Source organism: Genypterus blacodes, unplaced genomic scaffold (genome assembly GCF_046128005.1).
Source record: "Genypterus blacodes isolate CSIRO-AG114 ecotype Tasmania unplaced genomic scaffold, CSIRO-AGI_Gbla_v1 ptg000076l_1, whole genome shotgun sequence".
NCBI lineage: Eukaryota > Metazoa > Chordata > Actinopteri > Ophidiiformes > Ophidiidae > Genypterus > Genypterus blacodes.
In genome coordinates this window covers 1-19,144 of record NW_027466885.1, presented here as the reverse complement: position 1 = coordinate 19,144, position 19,144 = coordinate 1, and the positions used below count along the sequence as shown (strand labels likewise).

General features: G+C 50.1%; 3 protein-coding genes across 4 annotated transcripts; 1 reads left to right on the top strand and 2 right to left on the bottom strand.

Annotated features, from left to right (window-relative positions):
* Positions 1 to 612: 612 nt before the first annotated feature.
* On the bottom strand, positions 613 to 2,837 carry otud1 (OTU deubiquitinase 1). The gene has a single exon (XM_076158233.1). The coding sequence runs from the start codon at positions 2,545 to 2,547 to the stop codon at positions 1,111 to 1,113; it is 1,437 nt and encodes a 478-aa protein (XP_076014348.1). The 5' UTR covers positions 2,548 to 2,837; the 3' UTR covers positions 613 to 1,110.
* tgif1 (TGFB-induced factor homeobox 1) lies at positions 2,358 to 9,685 on the top strand. Of its 2 annotated transcripts, none has more exons than XM_076158235.1 (3): positions 2,358 to 2,437; positions 6,928 to 7,157; positions 7,907 to 9,685. In XM_076158235.1, the coding sequence occupies exons 2-3, from the start codon at positions 6,933 to 6,935 to the stop codon at positions 8,573 to 8,575; spliced, it is 894 nt and encodes a 297-aa protein (XP_076014350.1). In that variant the 5' UTR covers positions 2,358 to 2,437; positions 6,928 to 6,932; the 3' UTR covers positions 8,576 to 9,685. The 2 variants fall into 2 exon arrangements, with proteins under 2 accessions (XP_076014350.1, XP_076014349.1); XM_076158234.1 differs by lacking the exon at positions 2,358 to 2,437 and adding an exon at positions 4,586 to 5,216.
* A 1,072-nt stretch (positions 9,686 to 10,757) lies between these two features.
* Positions 10,758 to 19,141, bottom strand: LOC143006969 (disks large-associated protein 1-like; the record flags this gene model as incomplete). Its single annotated transcript, XM_076158349.1, has 6 exons — positions 10,758 to 13,107; positions 13,612 to 13,764; positions 14,343 to 14,434; positions 15,268 to 15,710; positions 18,854 to 18,933; positions 19,028 to 19,141. Coding segments are annotated over 6 exons (1,098 nt in total), but the record flags the coding sequence as incomplete, so codon positions are not given.
* Positions 19,142 to 19,144: the final 3 nt, after the last annotated feature.

Here is a 19,144-nt window from a genome sequence, read left to right as displayed (position 1 = left end):
TATTATATAAATATTAATTCGAATAACAAATAGATAACTGTGAAATAAACTAAATAAAGTCACTTCAGTATTAGGTTCAGTTCTTCCTCTTCAAAACAATGACATAAATTGTGTTGATTTAATGCACACACACACACACACACACACACACACACACACACACACACACACACACACACACACACACACACACACACACACACACACACACACACACACACACACACACACACACACATCGTTCTGCAAATGTGTGTACCTTTAAGCTGTGTGTCTTTGGGTTTTCCTTTAACTTGGCATTCTCATTGCTGTCACTTAATCCACAGGTCTGCAGCCTGGCCCAGCTGAGAGGCCGCAGGCTGCAGACCTCGGCTCATGAACTAAATTCCAAAACATCACTTTTCACTTTTGTGCAGCAGGAGGGAGCAGAGGTTGTGTTTATCTCTGCCTGTCAGACCGATAACCTAAATGCACTGCAATTTAGTAGATGACTCCTATCCTCTGCACCTGAAACGAAACTGATGACATCATGGTTTCAGCACTGAGCCCTTTGATAACAGAGACAGATTATGTGAAAATGAAAATGAAATCACTGCAAAGTATTTTTTCCCCAAGACTTTATTTTATAACATCCAGTCAAAAGCCTGAAAAGAACAGAAATAATGTAAATCAATCAGAGGACTTACTATCAGAGAGGAATTTCATGGAAGATCTAAACAGATATGAAACAATGTAACAGTGAAAGGCTTCAGCGACGGCCTACAAAGCTTCGATCTGCACAATAGAAAAATAAATCTCATCAGCCTGCCAACAACCGCATAGCAACGGCATTACAGCATTTCACTCACATCCGCTTTATCCAAACCAGCACGGGCTCCTCACACACTTTCACACACTTTCAAAGGCAACTAGTAGTAACTGGTAACAGTCAGGCAACGTTGGCAAGTACAAAATCCAAAGTATGTGCACTGCACTTCCTTTCCTTTTCAGTATAAAACATATAAAAATAAGTTAAAGCACTTAGAAAGCAAGCAGAATCAATGTGCAAATAAGATGTCTGCACTTTACTGCACAGTGCACTCGTCACGTCTCACAGCAGGTCAACGTCTTTCACGCAAAGCCGTTCTGCTCAATGTACATTTTGGACAGCGAGGCCGCCATGGACTTTGCCAGCTCCTCGTCCCGTTTCTTCTGCATCTGCGAGTGCCTGCACCAGTCCTCGTACTCCGGGTTGGACAGACAGTTGCCCAGGAGGACGTCGTAGTGACCGTTGCTGAGCCAACTCAGCCAGATGGCCGCTTTGGACGCGTCCTCCTCCCCCAGGTAGTGCACCATGGTGGAGACGGTGGGACTCTCCGAGCTGCCCCCCGTGGTGAGGTGGACGTTGACGTTCAGCATCTGGCTCATGGCCAGGAGCTCGGGGTATCCGGCCCAGGCGCCGTCTTGAGCCGCGTTGATCAGGAACTCTCCCACGTCCCCTTCGATGATGGGGTTGAACTCGTCCAGGTGGTCGGCGATGTGGTGCACCGTCTGCTCCCTCAGCTCGCCGTGCCGGGCCTGGTCCCCGTACACGGCCTTGCACACGGCCCTGTACAGACAGTTGCCGTCTGGAATGATGTGGTACCTGTATTTACGCCTCTCCTGGAGGTATTTGTTCTGTTTCTCCACCTCTGCCAGGTATCGAGTGACCTTCTCATTAATGTCCTTCTTCTCCGGGCCGGTCTGAGCCGGGGCCTCCTGCAGAACGCTCAGCTCAAAGGAGCGCTTCTCCTCTGATGGCGGCGGGGGGGCGGCGACTTCGGCACCGGAGAGGTCACGGGCATCCTCTGCTTTGAGGTCTTCAGACTGACCCGCCGCTGTGGCGGAAAAGGGCCCTGCTTCATGTAAGGGAGCCCACCCGATGCTCCTGAAGGGGCCGTTATCCGCTGCCACTGTTTCTTCCTCCCTGGACATTCCCACCATCCTCTTAAACTCTTCTATTCTGGGTCTGGGGATGTTGTTCCCGGTGGTCAGGAGGTTATTCCCAAGCAGCTCGGAGCAATCTGGGAAAATCTCCTCATCTGTCCTATGGAAGCGTCCCATCAGGTCCACCATCACATCATCATCATCATCACTGATCACACTGTCACCATTGTGCTGGATCGAAGGCGGGGATGAGGCTTTGCTCTTGGGCCTCCTCACTACGTGGACGGGCACGGTCCTCTCCACGCCGTCGGGCCGGCGGATCGATATCTCGGCGGTGGAGGTGAAGTAGATCGGCCTCATGGATGAAGCTTCGTAGCAGGTAAAGGCGGGCATGTTTGCGGAAGAAGCAGCGTCGTCTACCGGAGTCCCGTTCCCAGCTGGATCTGAAGCCGCGTCTGGCTGCGTGTGTCCCGGGGAGGAAGTCTCTGTCGTCCCGGTCTGGGAGTGATCGGAGCCGGCGGTTGAAGTTATGGTGAGTTTGCCCGCCGATCTGGGAAAGTGTGTGAGCGAACTGTTGTACAGCTGCATGTCGACGGAGTCCTTTATACTGAACGGGCTGTTACGGAAACATGACAACAACATCTAAAAATACACGACGTGTCATCAACAACAGCAAAGTTGTAGGGAGCGTCTCCGTGGTCCTCCGGCCAGCGACCATTGACAGACACACACACACGCGCGCACACACACACGGGCTGCTTTAGGTGCCTTGCGTCATTAGCAGTAACGGTGCCTCCCTAATTTTAGACCCCGAAAGAGTAACCGGACCCTCGACGCCTCACCGCCGTCAAACTCGGTCAGGACGAACGCCTATGTGTGTGTTCCGTTTACGCATTTTCAAAATAAAGTCACCGTCAAAGTTTGCAAAGTTTTGTAAGAAAGGTAATCGAAGTTAAATATAAGTAATGATATTGGACATTGAACAATGAAGAAGTGATAAATAATTCCGTCTAAAACATGAAACATTAACTCCATTAATTCACGGTGACATTGATTTTGACTTCCTGTTTTCGAGCCAAACATGACAAAAAGTGTGACGGAACTTCTTGAGATCAACTCGGTAATTTCATTTTGAAACGTGTCAACATTGTGAAGACACTTCCAAGGAGGAATAATAAGTTCACGGTTTTATTTTGCAGATAAACTTGCCTGATATCCTGTATTGTTGCTGCTGTCAGGAGAGAACTTGGTCGATCTCCGCTTTCAGGCTATGACCTCAGGATTCTTTCAGTGGTGTTTCACTGCAGGGCCACAAATGTGAAGGATGTGATGTGTCACAGTGCTGAGCGATGATGCACAACTCAAGTATGCGTTACAATAAGACCATGTATTTATCTATGTGTTGATTCCAGTATGGACGCGTTGATGATACTTACCACCATGGACCTCAGTATTGATCATTCACATACCCTGAATAAGAAGAGGAGATATGATCCACTAAACCAGTCAAACAAATCATGCCACTACAGAGAATGTTCAAAACCTCATTTTAAGATTGTCATGGCAAAGTATAATGTTAAGATAACATTAAGATAATTTCATTTGTTTTCTCAAAGGGTCTCATTACACTCTGGATACCATCATCACTCTGGAATTCATAAATCTACACACAAATACTATTAAAAACCTAATGGGACTGACAAAAACAAATATTCAAACATATTGATCATCACATACTTGACTGGAACGCTACTAATACTACTGTAGAACTACTAATAAAGATTAGACCTAGTGTCAATTGGCCAACTACATTGTTAAATTTGTATCAGATTGTTCATATACAGCTAATATATCCTCCAACATGTGGTTATTTTTCACAAAGTGAGTGTTAACTTGTCCACACACAAACAGATTGTTAATAATGATACAATATTCTACTCAACTATCTTTTAGAGTACATAACACAATATTATCCATTGATATTATGATGATGATTAAAGTTATTCATCTTAAAGGCAGGAGTTTATCTAAATTCTGATCACTTCCAAAACAATAACAATCCATTGGCAGGAATGCAGTATCACATAACAACCATACGATGGCGCCAGATGTCGCTTGGTATATCATGTTGCGTTCACGTGAAGTACCACGAGTCCACGCGTGGAGGCGAAATTTGGCTTTCGATGGGGATAGAAAAGATGAACGGTTGGCTGGAACAAATGCATGCACAGAGACGATGCTACAGCAGCTGTCGCAAGGTTGTGAGTCGCATACAAATGAAGGCATTGATCGTTTCCGTCACCGTAGCTTCGTATTTAGTAACCTGAACTAATACACCGACCTCCAGCTGCCTCAAGGTTGGCTCACCATCCCGGTTTAACACACCAAAATATACTGTTTATACATTTAGACATGTACATTTAATCAAATCTTATTATATTATTTATATTTGAGGAAAGTATACAAATATAACCGCAAAGTGCAAATATAGGAGCACTTGAGAATATTTGACGGTTAAAAGTCAAATATGCGATTTACTAACATAGAAACATTGTAGATCCATTACAGACAATGTAGTAATAAGACTAATTAAAACGCCAAAACGTGGAAATAAAAACGCAAAATTGTTAATAAAAACAATAACACACACCACATTGACAAATATCGCCTATAGCAACCTTGTGTTGCTTTTTCTTTGACGTTATTCGTCGTCGACCACGAGGTCCGCATGCCCTTGTTATTGTTGTTGTTTTTGTTTGGACTCGGAGTAATTTCACTACCAATCCGCCGGTTTCACAAAATTGGACGCGGTGCTTAGGAGGGTGTTTGTTGGCTTTGTTCGGGGGGTCTGCGGCGGTACTGTATCCATGTCAGAGAGGAACGGAGCCGTGCTGCTGCTGCTGCTGATGTCAGAGATTTCTTCCCTCTTGCCCTCCGCGGTGGGAGGATCTCCGTGCGTTGAGTCACGCAGCTGTCAAAGATAGCTGTCACCCAAAGCTCCACGATCAAACACACACACACACTCAATGAGAGAAACGGGCTCCGGAGGGACGTGCAGATCTCAGGTAAACCCCCCTCCCCGCCTCGAGTCAGCAAACGTACACAAACGGGACGAGACGAGGAGAACCCCGTCCGACAAAGGAGGGAAACGACTTTTGTGGATGAAGGATTTTCGACTATTCGGATACACGTTGGGGATATCTAGAGGAAGAGGAGGAAAAAACTGCAAGGAGTGAAAAAAAAAAAATTCTTCATCGCTTTTGACGAGGACAAACTGGGCATTTACGGGACAGAGATGAAGACGAAAAAGGGTAAGTTTGATGCGTTTAAGGAACATCGGGTTCGTGGTGAGTTGTGGTGATCTGGTGCAGCGTTCAGAGCGATTTACAGCGATTTCCCCCTCGAATGCAAACCATGCAGCCTATTGTTTCCTTTCCAGACATGACAGGGGGCTTTTTCTGCCATGTGCGGGCGCAATGTCAAATCGATACACGTTTCAATCATCTCCTTTGATATTTACGTTCAGATTTTTACCGTAAAGTGGAACTACAACACCATGCAGCTGTGTGGTCGAGCCTGAGCTGTCTTGTTGTGTAATTAGGCTCTTTAGCTCACATAAATTAGGTCAAAACTTATTTCGGCTAATCTCACTTTCAGTTTGAGTAAAAGTCTTAATTAAATGACGGTTGGTTAAGTCGAACTGTTTGAGAAAGTTTCGCTACAAGAAATATTTTTGAAAAGTTTGGCCACTTGTGTCACAAAGAGTTCCGAGGCGTTACATGAATGCAACACGCTGCGTTTAAAAGTCAGCGTTTCGTGTGGTTTTTTCAAACGTTTAACGAACTCTAACGTCATTTGCGCAGGAAATCCAGCGTTAAACCGTATCCCGAATCCATAAATAGGCTAATGTTCGCCCTGACCTCATTGTGGGAACTTGCTGTTTGTTACATTCACGGACCTCGTGGTGCAGCGCGCACACAATGGAAAACCTCTTACAAGTTGTTTAAACTCAACCAAAAACACCTTCTTCGTCGGTTTTAAACGTGTTTTACACTATATTCGTCCGAGTAACGACATTTCAGAGGGATTAGTTTGGTGTCTGTCGCGCTATTTACGAGTTTAAACTTTTGAATCGGATACAAAGAACCATGCAGCCCAGGATTCTTTTGTTTAGTCTGGAGACGCTGATTTGCAACAGGTCTCCCCTCCCCCTTCCCCTCTACTCGCCTACGTAATTACCTCATCCTGTTGGCTGCTCACACTTGGGAACTTTCTTACTCGTTTCCCACTTGTTTGCCCCCGAGCGTTGAATATCCTCTGGATCCGGTTTCGCCGTTTTAAGAATAGATTTTTTAAACGCACAAAGCTCCATTAAAGATAAGGAGAATACGCAGTTTGTTTGAAATTTCCTTTCCCCCCAAAAAACCTAAAATCCACTTTGTGCCAACTTGTTAGCCCACTCACTAAAAGCAAAACAAGTAGGTTTCTAAGCAACTCTATCCACCTCTGCACCCCAGAGGTAAACATCCTGACATTAAAATGAATTCTAATCCTGTTTGATCCTGATTTGGCTTTGATTAGACGTGCCCAGAACATTAAATTAAAAGGAAAAAAGGCTTTAATCTGCATGTGGATGAAGATGAAATCCCCTTTTGTGTCCCTGTGGTCACCCTGGTGTGTGTTATGTATCCAAGCGTGCAAGGTGTGTGTGTGTTTGGTCTCTGCTGGTATTTGTCCAGGCAGGTTTATTAGAACTGACACAGCATCAGATCAGCCTTCCTAGCGTCCCCCCTCTTCCTCCTCCTCCTCTTCCTCACACCCTCCCTGACGCCTTACATGAATCACATGGCCCAAACTTGACAGCTCGCCTCTGACACATCAGCTGCCTCCCAGACAGCTTTTGGCAGAGCGGCTGCGGCAGAGCGAGCTGACAAAGAGAGAGAGAGTGAGCTGACATAGCAGTGATTTGTGTTCTTTTGTCGGTGTCTTCATTGCTCACCCGCTGCTCCCACACACGCACAGGTTTGATGATGCTGTCGGGGAGCGAGACGGACGACGAGGACAGCGTGGACGTCCCCCTGGATCTGTCGTCCAGCGGCGGGAGCGGCGGCAAGAGGAAACGCAGGGGGAACCTGCCCAAGGAGTCTGTGCAGATCCTCCGGGACTGGCTGTACGAGCACCGCTACAACGCCTACCCCTCTGAGCAGGAGAAAGCCCTGCTGTCCAAGCAGACTCAGCTGTCCACGCTGCAGGTACGGCACGCAGATAAGAGGGCGAGCAGAGATAAGAGGGCGAGCGAACGCCTGGTGGTATACACAGACGGAGAGGCGTGAGCGTGAATCATTTCCTCTCTCACAACGCTAAACAAAACATGACACACCAAACAGGGATTGGAAGGTCACACACACACACACACACGGCAGGTTTCTGTTGTAACGTTCAGCGCCTGTGAGACAGCGTGAGCAAACTCCCAGGGTGCCGTGGGCTTGGCTCAGGCACTCTGAGAGGAATTTCCCTCCCTCCAGCCCCTTTTCCATCCCAGCTGTCTGCGAACAATGCAGAGTCATTTACATAGCTGGAGCTACGAGCCTCGCCGAGCCAGTTACGACTAGCCTGCAGCGGCTGAGGGGAGAGGAAGAGATGCCTGTGATCACTGGCACCGGGAAAGAGTTGATGAAACACACACACTTAAAGATACAAGATTAAAAATAGCTCACAATTAACTGCAGCAAAGTGAGGCTCTATCAATCCTTGTAGTGAGTGTGAGATCTTATCCACGTTCACCCGAGCTGAAAGGGTTCAACAGGAAATGCTGGTGCACCATCTGTGTGTTTTTCTTTCATGCTGAATTGAAAACTGCACCTGGTGTTAAAGAGCACCAGCAGAATGAGAACCCGCCATTGTTGTTGTTTTTTTTCTTTTCCCTTTTCTTTTTCAATCTAATTGCACGGTGGAAAGACGTGAGCTCACAGCACAAACTCTGCTCTCTGCTCCCCTGCAGGTGTGCAACTGGTTCATTAATGCACGGCGGCGACTCCTCCCCGAGATGCTGAGGAAAGACGGCAAAGACCCCAACCAGTTCACCATCTCCAGGAAAGGGAGCAAGGCGGGCGACAGCTTCTCTGACAGCTCCCAGTCTCCCAAACACACCGGCAGCCCTGCTGCAGCAGCGGCGGCTGGCGTGGAGGAAAGCTACGACAAGCGCATCCTCCACCCCTCCAGCTTTGAGCCCATTGCCCCTGGCGTCCTGCGGAAGGCCGCGTCGCCCTCCACGCCCTCTCCTACCTCCGCCTCTCCCGTGCCCACCCGTCCGTCTGTCATCTGTCACACCACTGTCACCGCGGCGATGCAGGCCAGCCCCACGAGCTGCCACCCCTCAGCGCCGCCACCGGGCATTAACTCTGACAGGGCGGCCGAGCTGCTGCAGGCTCAGCTGCTGCTCAGGTGCAGGGAGGAAGGGCCGGGCACCACCACCACCACCACCACCACCACCATCCCCAGCAGCACCGGCATGGAGGGCAACCTGAGCCCCCGCAGCGGGCTCTTCAACACCCCTCCCCCCACCCCTCCAGACCTCACACAGGACTTCAGCGGCTTCCAGCTCCTGGTGGACGTGGCCCTCAAGCGGGCCGCAGAGATGGAGATGCAGGCCAAACAGCTGGTCTCCTAAGGGAGCACGAGACCGAAGAAGGAGAAGAGGAGGAGGAGGTAAAGGGAGACTTGACTCTGTCTCTGGACCGTGGAGCTCTTTCAGAGTTCAGCGACTTTTGTCTGCGCGCGACAGAGAACAAATCCACACGAAAGCCTGATCATTTCTATTTTTGGTATACCAATCAAAATTGATGAGGATGTTTTTTTATTGACAAGAAACACAAACTGTATCGAGGTGCCTTGGCTGTAAGTTGTTTATTCATTTCATATACATGCGTATGTTTCTACATGTGTATCTTATTTGCACACAGGGACCAAAAATGTAATCCGACGAATGCTGCCTGTCTTACGTCTCTTCCATTATGTAATCTGCTCCGGAGGGCGGGGGGGGACAACTTGGCCCCTCCCCCTTAGCAGAGACCGTGGCGGCAGGCGGCGTGGGGACGAAGGGGTCGCGACCTCCTCCACGCGCCGGGCGCCCACAGACTCACCGTTACATTTCAGCGATCAGTTTCCCGACCGATTGGGTTCTGCCTCGTTCGTTTGCACACTAAGGCAGAGAGGGAGAGAGAGAGAGAGAGAGCGAGGTCATCTCAGTGTCTTACACATACGTTGCTCTCGGCATCTATGACAAACTTTATTCACTACTGTAGTAAAATGTCTTCACGAGTATGAGTATAGTTTTGATTTTTTTTGTTTTTGTACTTTACTATTACTTTTAGCTATTTTAAAAGATAAAAAATAAACCTCTGTGCTTTTTTTTGTTTTTTTCTGTTTTGTTTTGTTTTAAACTCGTTTTTCGTTGCGCCGCCGCCTCTCGGGGCGTTTCTCATGTTTTTCCAGATGACCAATGTAGCAGGTTCTTAGTCCGAGCCTTCACCCCATCACTCAGCGAATACGACGGCCAGTGGACTGTACCATTATAAACACTACAGATGTCTGACAAAGACAAAGGCAATATGAAATCACCAAAAAACCTGCATCTCTTCATGTATAATAGGACCACGTGTATAGTTAATGTGACACCGCGCCCAATGATGTGATTTCCTTTTCATACTGTGCAATGTTTGTGGCAAATAGGGGGTCACATGGGATTTAAATAAAGTTTTTGTTTTTCTACATCTCAGAATTAATCTGCCTCACAATGTCTCCCTCCTGTTTCCATCCAGCGCACTCTGAGGATTATAGATGTCAGATTGGAGCTTTTTGGAGGGTAAAGAAGTGGAGAAAGTGTCCAGAATCAAAGATTGGAACGTCTTTGGTTGTTTAGTTCATGTCTTTCTCTGGAATAGGAGACATTCCTGCATGTGAGAGGTTTGCAGCAGCCCCATGACGGTTAAATTAGCATAATCCTGCATATATTAACTCAGGGGGGGAGGGAGGGAGGGAGGGGAAGCAGACAGCACTGGTTTCCTGCAAGCAGTGGATGTTTAGGTGCCTCTGCGTCTCAGCGGAGTGGATGTAAGGCCGTTAAGAACTTTGACAGCTGTTCCTCGTGCAGGAGTGTAACCGCTCCGTCTGGCCTCGGTGGGATTTGTCGTCTGCGTTTGGCTGCAGCCTCGCCCGCCGCCGTTCCGGGCGACTGATCTCGGCGAGAACATTAGCTAACTGCCTGCAGATGTAGCGTGAGTGTGTGCCGGGGGCTGTTTGCAGCTTTCAAATGCTCAGACGCCGCCTGTCAGAAAGTCCCATAGCTCTGTAGGTCCAGGAGCTCAGTAGGTTTACATGGCAACCATACAGCTGCATTGCTCCTTCACGTTGGAAGGATCCTCCCTTAGTGAACGGCTGTGGCCTTCCACTGCCACCTTCAAAGGATGCATCCATAAACTGAGACATGGCTCGGATCCAAACCCAGAAGTTGCTTGTCGCCCCCCCCCCCAGCTTGCCCTGTGAAGATGACGCCCTCTTCCCGTTGCCCCCCCACTGAACCCCGTTCCACCGAGGTCACCGCAACGCCTCCCCCGGGGCGCCCTTGATGTGTGAGTGACGAATCGCCAGACGCTCCTCTGCACACGAGTGACGAGGCAAAACCAAAAGGGCCCAAAAGTGGCGGCTAATTACGGGGGCCCGCCCCTGCGGAGGGGAAATGCCCTGAAAACACGAGGCTGCGGCCCTGTAATCTGCTTAATTACCTTCCAATTGAAAACACGTGGAGAGGAAAAACAGCAACGGGAATCGACACAACAGAATTATGGCAATGATAGTTTCCTTTTAATGCCGATAAGAGCTCATACACGTGCCAGAACATCAACAGTGTAATAACATTAATTACAAAATGTATATCTGCTTAATATATTATTTGATTGGGATTTTTTTTTTTAGTTTACATTTACACAGTGAAACATTCATTTATATACAAATGTTTACTCTCCGTTATATCAGAACTACATCACAAACCTTTAGAACTGCCCGGAGTGACGCTCGAATTTGGCAATGAACCACAATCCAAACAATCTGACCCTCCTGCTATACCAGGAGAGACACACTGATATGTTATTAGAACAAAGAAATAAATAAGAAGTCAGACAATTCAATTTAAATACGAGTTCCAAAGTAAAAAAACAAACAAACAACCAAAAAACTCTAAAATGACCTTTGATCTACATAAAACAGTAGATAGAAGAACAATTGTTACTTTTAGGTAATTTCTCAAAAATGTATACCGAGCGACTAAAGGAAACATGAACCATACTGATCGGTTACATCGCTGTGTGAGCGCCGTCACCTTAAATCCAGAATTCTCTCTCTCTCGTTGTGAAAAAAGTGTCAGGTAGGAACGTTTTGACTCCGGGGGACGATTAACAGGGATCAATCAGTGAAGCTATAGAGACCCGATGGCACGAGAGCGTCCTCCAACCAAACATCAGGAACGTGTAGACCAACGCGCCCCACCCACATCCTGCTCATCCTGGGCGCCAAAAACTGTGTGACTGGCGAAAACCGGCGCGAAGATTGTCTCCACATTCGAGCAGCTGACAGAAAAAATACGGCGTCACGTATAAGAAAAAGAAGCAGAAGAAGAAGAGAACAGGGCGGGACGCTACTTCCTGTATTCTACACATCCACATCCTATACTGGTTACTGGGGTTTGTATAAGAGACGAAACCTGGCGTGGGGTCACACACACACACAAACGGCAACAAGGAGTTAAACGCTGAATCCTTCTCCCGCTCTCTCTCTCTCTCTCACACACACACACACACACTCTCACACACACTCTTCTTTCCCCTGAGACTGTTGTTGTGCTCGACTGTCGTGTCAGAAATTAAGGCTGATCGCTGAAACGGAAAGACAACAAAAAAAAAGGTGCGACGTCATGCTCTTGGAGAACAGAAAAAAAGGAAATCCCAACGTAGTAAACACAGTGTGTGTGTGGCTCCGTGTGGGTGTGTCAGTGTGTATCCATACATCACAACGTCCACAAACAGTCGTCGCTGCTGATCAATAAATTAAATACAAAAAAAGGTTAGAAATCCTACATTTTCCAGGTGACCTTCGTGTAATTGCTTGTTTGTGAGGCAGAGATAGTGCACACAGTGAGGAGGAGTAGTCCCTTTGCAGTTCTGGTAGTCAATAACACATCATATAGGAGATATAGGTTCGGGTATTGGGCTGAAACGGCAACGAAAACAAGAGAACAAGCGATTTGGAAACAGAGACGACTGTGCCGCTCCTCCGCTCAGGGTCCAGTGATGCACAGGCCGCGGTACAGGTGGTCGTTGCTGCGTCAGTCGAGAGCGACGACCCGCCGGACCTCGAAAGGCAGGAAGCACGATGTAATCGACACGCACGCTCACACTCACTCACACTCACATACACACACGCATGGTAGTATAGTTGTTTTGATTCTTTCACATATTTGCACAAAACTAATCTAACATCTGACCTTTGACCTCTCCTCTGTCAGGTCAGTATGGCCCCTCCCCTCCCCTGCTCGCTGCCTCTTGAGACAGAGGCCGTTTTGTGCTCTCGTCTCTCCCCGCCTCCATCCCTTTGACTTTGAATCCGTCGGTCACACACACACACACACACTCATACAGGTCACTGCTGTGCTACACCTGGCTCGCTGTGTACTCGCAGGTCACTTGATGCAGTATTTGGTCTAAGGGGGTGGGGGGGCGTAGGGGGAGGGGCTTATTAGGTGCTACATCAAAGCTGGGAGGAGGAGATGAGCAGAATAAATTAAGAAATAAATACTATAAGCATACAAATCGTCCTCAAATATGACGTAATGTTAGCACCCTAGCCGTACCGTTCTACTGTGTTTATGCTGTGTGAGTGTGAGGTGTCAGACGTGTGTGTGTGTGTGTGTGTGTGTGTGTGTGTGTGTATGTCTCAGAGCCTGGTCTGAGCCTCGGGGATATAGATCTCGATACTGTCCGCGCTCTCGGTGGCGGAGCTCTGTCGGGCCGAGGCGGCGCGCTTAGCGGCCAGCAGGCGCTTGCGGGCCTCCAGCCGCTGGCGCTCCGAGCTCTCCAGCGAGCGATCCCTGGCCAGGGGAGGGTGGCCCTTCTGGGGCTTCTTTGGCACGGGAGGGGGGATCCGTCTCTCCTGGACAGGGAGGACAAACAGTCTTAAAGACACCGAGACCACGGAAACACAACTTTCTGTTCTGCGCGAGGGTCAGAGACGGTCAAAGCCGTGAAGTCAGAGCATGCACTTTGAATGAGGTTATGGGTCACAATGGCAGCCATTTTGGTGCGGGGTGGGGTGAGGGGGGCGGGGTTAGCGCGCCTTTGCATGAGGTAAGAGCGACCATTGGAGGTAGGCGGGCCCCAACGGTGAGTGGCAGGCAGAGAAGCGTCTCACAAGCAGCTCACTGTCGACAACAAGACAAAACACGACACATGAGAGACACGCGGTGATGTCAGGCAGGCGGTGTGACGCGTAACACACACACACACGTGCATGCAACAGCAATGTCTATTTCCACTGAGGTTAACGTGTTAATAAATGAGAACAGCATGCAGGTCTAATCAAGCATGTTTAAATGAGTTATGATCGTTGAAATGTTATTCTGATGTTTTCTTCTTCTTCTTCTTCCTGTGTCCGCACCTGAATCTGTGGGGGGGGCAGAGGTTTCCAGTTGTTGGCTTTGAGTTGGTGCAGCTCGTCAAACTTCAGGCTAATGTTCTCGATGGATAGCTGAAGCAAGTCCCAGAAACCTGCCAGGTCCTGGGAGACGGGCCGCGGGTGTGCGTTTGGGTTCTGAGTACACACACACACACACACACACACACACACACACATAAAACAATCACGATATTGTATTCTTTATTATTGATTACGTAAGATTAAGTTTATCCTGATGCAGAATGTCTTTTTGTTTGAGACTTACAGCAGGTGTGTGTGTGTGTGTGTGTGTGTGTGTGTGTGTGTGTGTGTGTAGAGGGGGGTGTTATGTTACATCAAAATTCAGAGGAACACACAGGATTCTTGTCTTGTTTCAACGTGCAAATGGACCAAAATACGAGAAATCTGTGTTTGTGTGAGCTTTCATGTTGGCACAGCCTCTGTCTCCACGCTGTAACTTCCTCTCTGTGTGTGTGTGTGTGTGTGTGTGTGTGTGTGTGTGTGTGTGGACGCCGGCGAGGCTTTGCAGAACATCCACCGCTGCTCCACGCATAGTAAATGAGCAGCGAGCCGGCCTGTCAGGATGATTTGTGCAGGATGATGTCAGTGTGTGCTTGTGTGTGCTTGTGTGTGTGTGTGTGTGTGTGTGTGTGTGAGGGGAGGGAGGGAGGAGGGGGCTGTGGGAGCATGCAGTGGGATGAGGTGACACATACCAGATTCTCTTCGCACAGCTCCCGGAACTGCTGGAACCTCTGGGACATCAGCAGCTGGGCGCTCCCCACTGCACTGCGGATCTTCCCGTGGACTGCAGAAAAGACGCGCACACACACACACACACACACACACGCACGCACAATGCAATTACTCACACAGCAGCAGACTGCAGGCATGTAACACAGCTGAGTGGAGAAGGTGCATCAGTAATGCAGCAAAACAACAAGAGAGGATTCCACTCGGCCGAGCCTGCAGGAGCCGAATAGATCACGGCTATCAATCACTCCTAACCGTTAATCAATAAGTAGAAGAAGCTGCTAAAATGCCACACGCTCATTTACATATTTACTCCTCTCCTCCGCCACGTTTCTCCTCCTTCAGACGCTTTGGGTCTACGGCTGTCTGAGGTCAGGAGGAACAAGGTCGCACCGCACAAAGCTCCAGAGAGGAACTGACAGAGGATACGTGTCTCAAACATGAAGAAGAACTAGGATCAGAACGTGTGGGAGGAAGAGGAGGAGGAGGAGGAGGGAGGGGGGAGTAATGAATCTGCACTACAAAAACACAGAAAGAAAGTGTGTGTGTTTGTGTTAGCGAGGGATCGGGGAGACGTAACCTTGAGACAGCCTCTGTGAATCCTTCGCCTCCAACCATAACAGCACGCGAGCTGCATCGCCAATGACGCCGAGGAATCGGTTGTTCAGTTAGGACAGGTACAAGTACGACGCCCGCGGCTTGTTTGCTCAGAGCGGCGTGTGTGTGTCGTGTGTGTGTAGACATGCGCTGGTCTGTGAGTGTGTTACATCAAATCGTCGCCTCCAAGGAGCGCTGTGTTAGAGACTACTACGTGGTGTGTGTGTGTGTGTAAAGGATGGATGAATGCAGTGTGTGTGTGTGTGTGTGTGTGTGTAGAAGTTCCCTCACTCTCTTCTGACAGCTCGTTCTCTGTCTCGTCCCGCTCCATCTGCCTGCACCAGCCCTCCATGCGCTCCGTCTCGGCCTGCAGCAGCTTGAGGAACCAGCGTCCGTCTCTCGGGCACACCGAGCGGCTGACCGCCTCCAGGACGCCGGCGTCCGGCTCGGGAGCGGCGTCCATCCAGGGGTCGGGAGGGGGCAGGATGGACGGGTCGAAGCCGGCCTCCCCGTAGTCGTCGGCGGCGCAGGCGTGGTAGTGGTTCCCCGAGCCCTGGATGCTGACGGTGGAGGAGGAGGAGAAGGACGAGGCGTCGCGCGAGTGCTGGCGAGGCATGGTGGCGCAGTGACGGGGCGGCGGCGGGGGCGGCAGCTGGCCCAGGCCGTCTGCGGGGTCGTCAAGGTCGGCCTGCACCGCCGTGGTCACGCTGTTGGAGCGCGTCATCCTGCGGTGGCTACAGGACAGGAAGTACAGCAGCAGAGTGTAAACACTGACAGGAACAGCAGGGACACATTAGCATATTATGGTAATGCTGTTTACACCGGCTTCTTACAGGTGTAAAGAGATTATTAGCTGGTGTGTGTGTGTGTGTGTGTGTGTGTGTGTGTGTGTGTGTGTGTGCGCGCGCGCGTGCGTGCGTGCGTGCGTGCGTGCGTGCGTGCGTGCGTGCGTGTGCCACCTGGCCTTTACAGAAGAAATACAGTGAATTATCTGTGACACCACAAGTCCTGCTCTACACAAATAGTACACACACACACACACACACACACACACACACACACACACACACACCTGGGACCCTCTCTGCAGCTGGGTGTGCCATGTCGTGTTTGGCTCAGAGGCTTTGTGCCGCTGTCAGACCGCCTTTGCCAAGTCTCTCTGCACAATGTGCCAAGACAGGCATACACACTCAAAGAGCAAACACACTCTCTCACACACATACACACACACACACACACTTGGCTACAGAGCAGCTCACCACCTCAGTAATGAATTGGACGTCAGAGGGACTAAAGTTTGAGTCTGACAGCCAGTCGTCTAATCGCTGCCAGATTATAATGCGAGCCACACACACACACACACACACACTCTATAATTTGTCCTGGAGTCGCATGTTTTCCTCTCCAGTCTTTGTGCGTCTGAGCGTTGTGAGTCTGTCCTGCCCGCAGCTCCATCACCTCCTTGCTCCTCCTGCATGCCTCCCATTCATCTCTGCCTCCTCCTCTCTCTCATTCAACTCCTCTGTTCCGTGAACGGGACAGAGAGGGAGAGCGAGATCAAACAGAGTGTGTGTGCGTGCGTGTGTGTGTGTGTGTGTGAACAGTGGTTAAAGAGTAACTCCTCCGAGCAGGTGTGCAGCTCTAATGACCTCAGCCTGCTTTCTATCAGCCCGCGCTAACAACTTCCTGCAGGGGCGACGGCGGGCAAGGCCAAACACGGCCCAGACGGAGAGAGAGAGAGAGAGAGAGAGAGGGGGAGAGAGAGAGAGAGAGAGAGGGAGAGACAAAGAGGCAGACATAATAGGCATGGAGGTAGCAAAGGAACAGGGCCGGGTGTTCAGAGAGAGAGAGAGAGAGAGAGAGAGAGAGAGAGACGAGAGGAAAATAAGAGTGAGGGATAGAACACAGAAGCTGGACCCGTCTGTGTTCTGGCTCCATTCATGTTGTTTCTTCTTCACCTTTTCTTTCTTCACAGTTTCCATTCATCTGCAGGCAGAACACACTCGCCAAGACCGCACACACCTACACCAGAGGACGGACGTGTTAGGAGACAGAACGTGGCGACACACACACACACTCAGATTAACCCTCAGTACGGTGTGTGTGTGTGTGTGCGTGTGTGTGAGGCGTCTCACCGTCCTCTTATTGCGTTTTCAAGATGCTCCTGCATGTGTTTTACTCACTACACGTTCCTCCTCCCACGTGACTGCAAAGCCATCTGCTGACCGCCGAGCCCAAACCGTAAACCAACGCTCAGAGACGGAATTCCCCCCCGACCCCCAAACAATTCCGACTTCTGACTTCCGACCTGTGCCTGTTCATTCCTCCACTAACAAAGCTGAACGCTGAAGGGGAAACACAACCGAAAGTGAGAAACTAGACTGTGTGAAGGCCTGACATTCTAGGCATTTATTCCGTTATATATGTGTGTGTTTGTGTGTGTGAGTGTGTGTGTGTGTGTGTGTGTGAGTGAAATTAATAACATGTAGTTGAAGTAGCTCCCATAATGTCCCTCTTGTTTGCAGCGTTGGTCGCTCTGGCAGCTCTCTCCCCCCTCTCAGGCTTAAACCTTGTACAAACAGCACAGTGAGGTTATGACCTATAACTGCCGCGTACAAACACACACACACACACACACACACACCCCACACACACTCACACACACCCCACACACACACAAATGGGAGTTTTAGTGCTGGAGAGAAAGGCAGCAGGAGTTTGGCACTCTCACCGTCTGGGAATCCAACGTAGGGGGCAACACGCCCAGACCTCCCAGGACACACACACACACACACACTCAAACACACACACAGTCAAACACACACACGCACGCACGCACGCGTCATGCACACGCAGCCACGCATGCAGGTAAACAATACGCGCACCAACGGAAAACGCGAGGCGAGCGTGAGTCTCTGTGTCGGCGGCGGCGGCGGCGGCGGCGGCGGCGGCGTTACATGCAGAGCGCGGCGCTTGTAGGTGTCAGGAAAAGTTAATATTTGACTTGGACGCTCTGCCGCCTTTTCAGAGGCTGGGTTAGTCAGCTGAAACCTCCTCTTCCAGAAAGCCCCTCGCATTCCATGACTGTGTGTGAGGCTCTGTGTGTGTCTGTGTGTGTGTGTGTGTGTGTGTGTGTGTGTGTGTGTGTGTGTGCGGCCCTCTCTGTGACCTTTGATTGAGCCGACGTCTCTTTTGAAATCTAAATTTGTCGGCGTCCCCTCGGCCCGATCAGAAGGTCGGTGTGAAGGAGAGAGGGGGTGGCGGGGGGCAGACGACGACCCGGCGGGACTCGAACCCGTTAAAACACCTCACACACACACACACACACACACACACACACACACTCTGGGCTTCCTGGTCTAAAATAACAGTAACACGTTGTGGGATAGAAAAGAGCCAAAGTGACAGCACGGAGCTCCACACACTCTAAACACTTTCTATAAACCTTCCCTCCTCTTTTCTCCTCCCTGCCCTCCCACACACACTCACTCATACACACACACGCACACACACACACACACACACAGCCGTAAAAAGAAAAAAGGGTCTGCTGCCCGAATCACAATGACTGGAGCAACAGATGGCTGTCAACTCACTCACCCCTCCACCTTCCCCTGCACCCTCTCCATCCTCTGGCCCAGCTGTCACATTGGGTGGGTGGCTGTTTGGTGTGTGTGTGTATATTGTGTGTGTGTGTGTGGGAGGGTATGGGGGGGCTCTGACGCCAACCTCCCTCCCCTAAGCTGGAGGAGGAGGAGGAGGAGGAGGGGGGCACAGCTGCTGCTCCATCAGATCCCGTACAGCGCGTCAGCTCCCTCCCTCCCTCCCTCTCTCTCATCCCACATTGGCTCCACACACTCTTCCTCTCTCTACTCACCATCGATCATCCTCCACTTGAATCCCTATGGACTGGAACTTGGACTGCTCCTCCGTCTGCCCTTCATCCTCCGGATCCACCTACGAGGAAGAAGAAGAGGAGGAGGAGAAACGTTTCAAAACTATCAATCTCTGCCCTTCATCTGTGCTGCGGCGGCGGGTCTGGAACACACACCTGGATCCCGATGGAGAGGCACTTCCGGAGCGCGTCCCTCTGCGCCCGGCTGTCCGTGGAGACGCGTGTGCCGACGGCGGCGGTGGCGGTGGAGGTGGTGGCGGTGATGGTGATGGT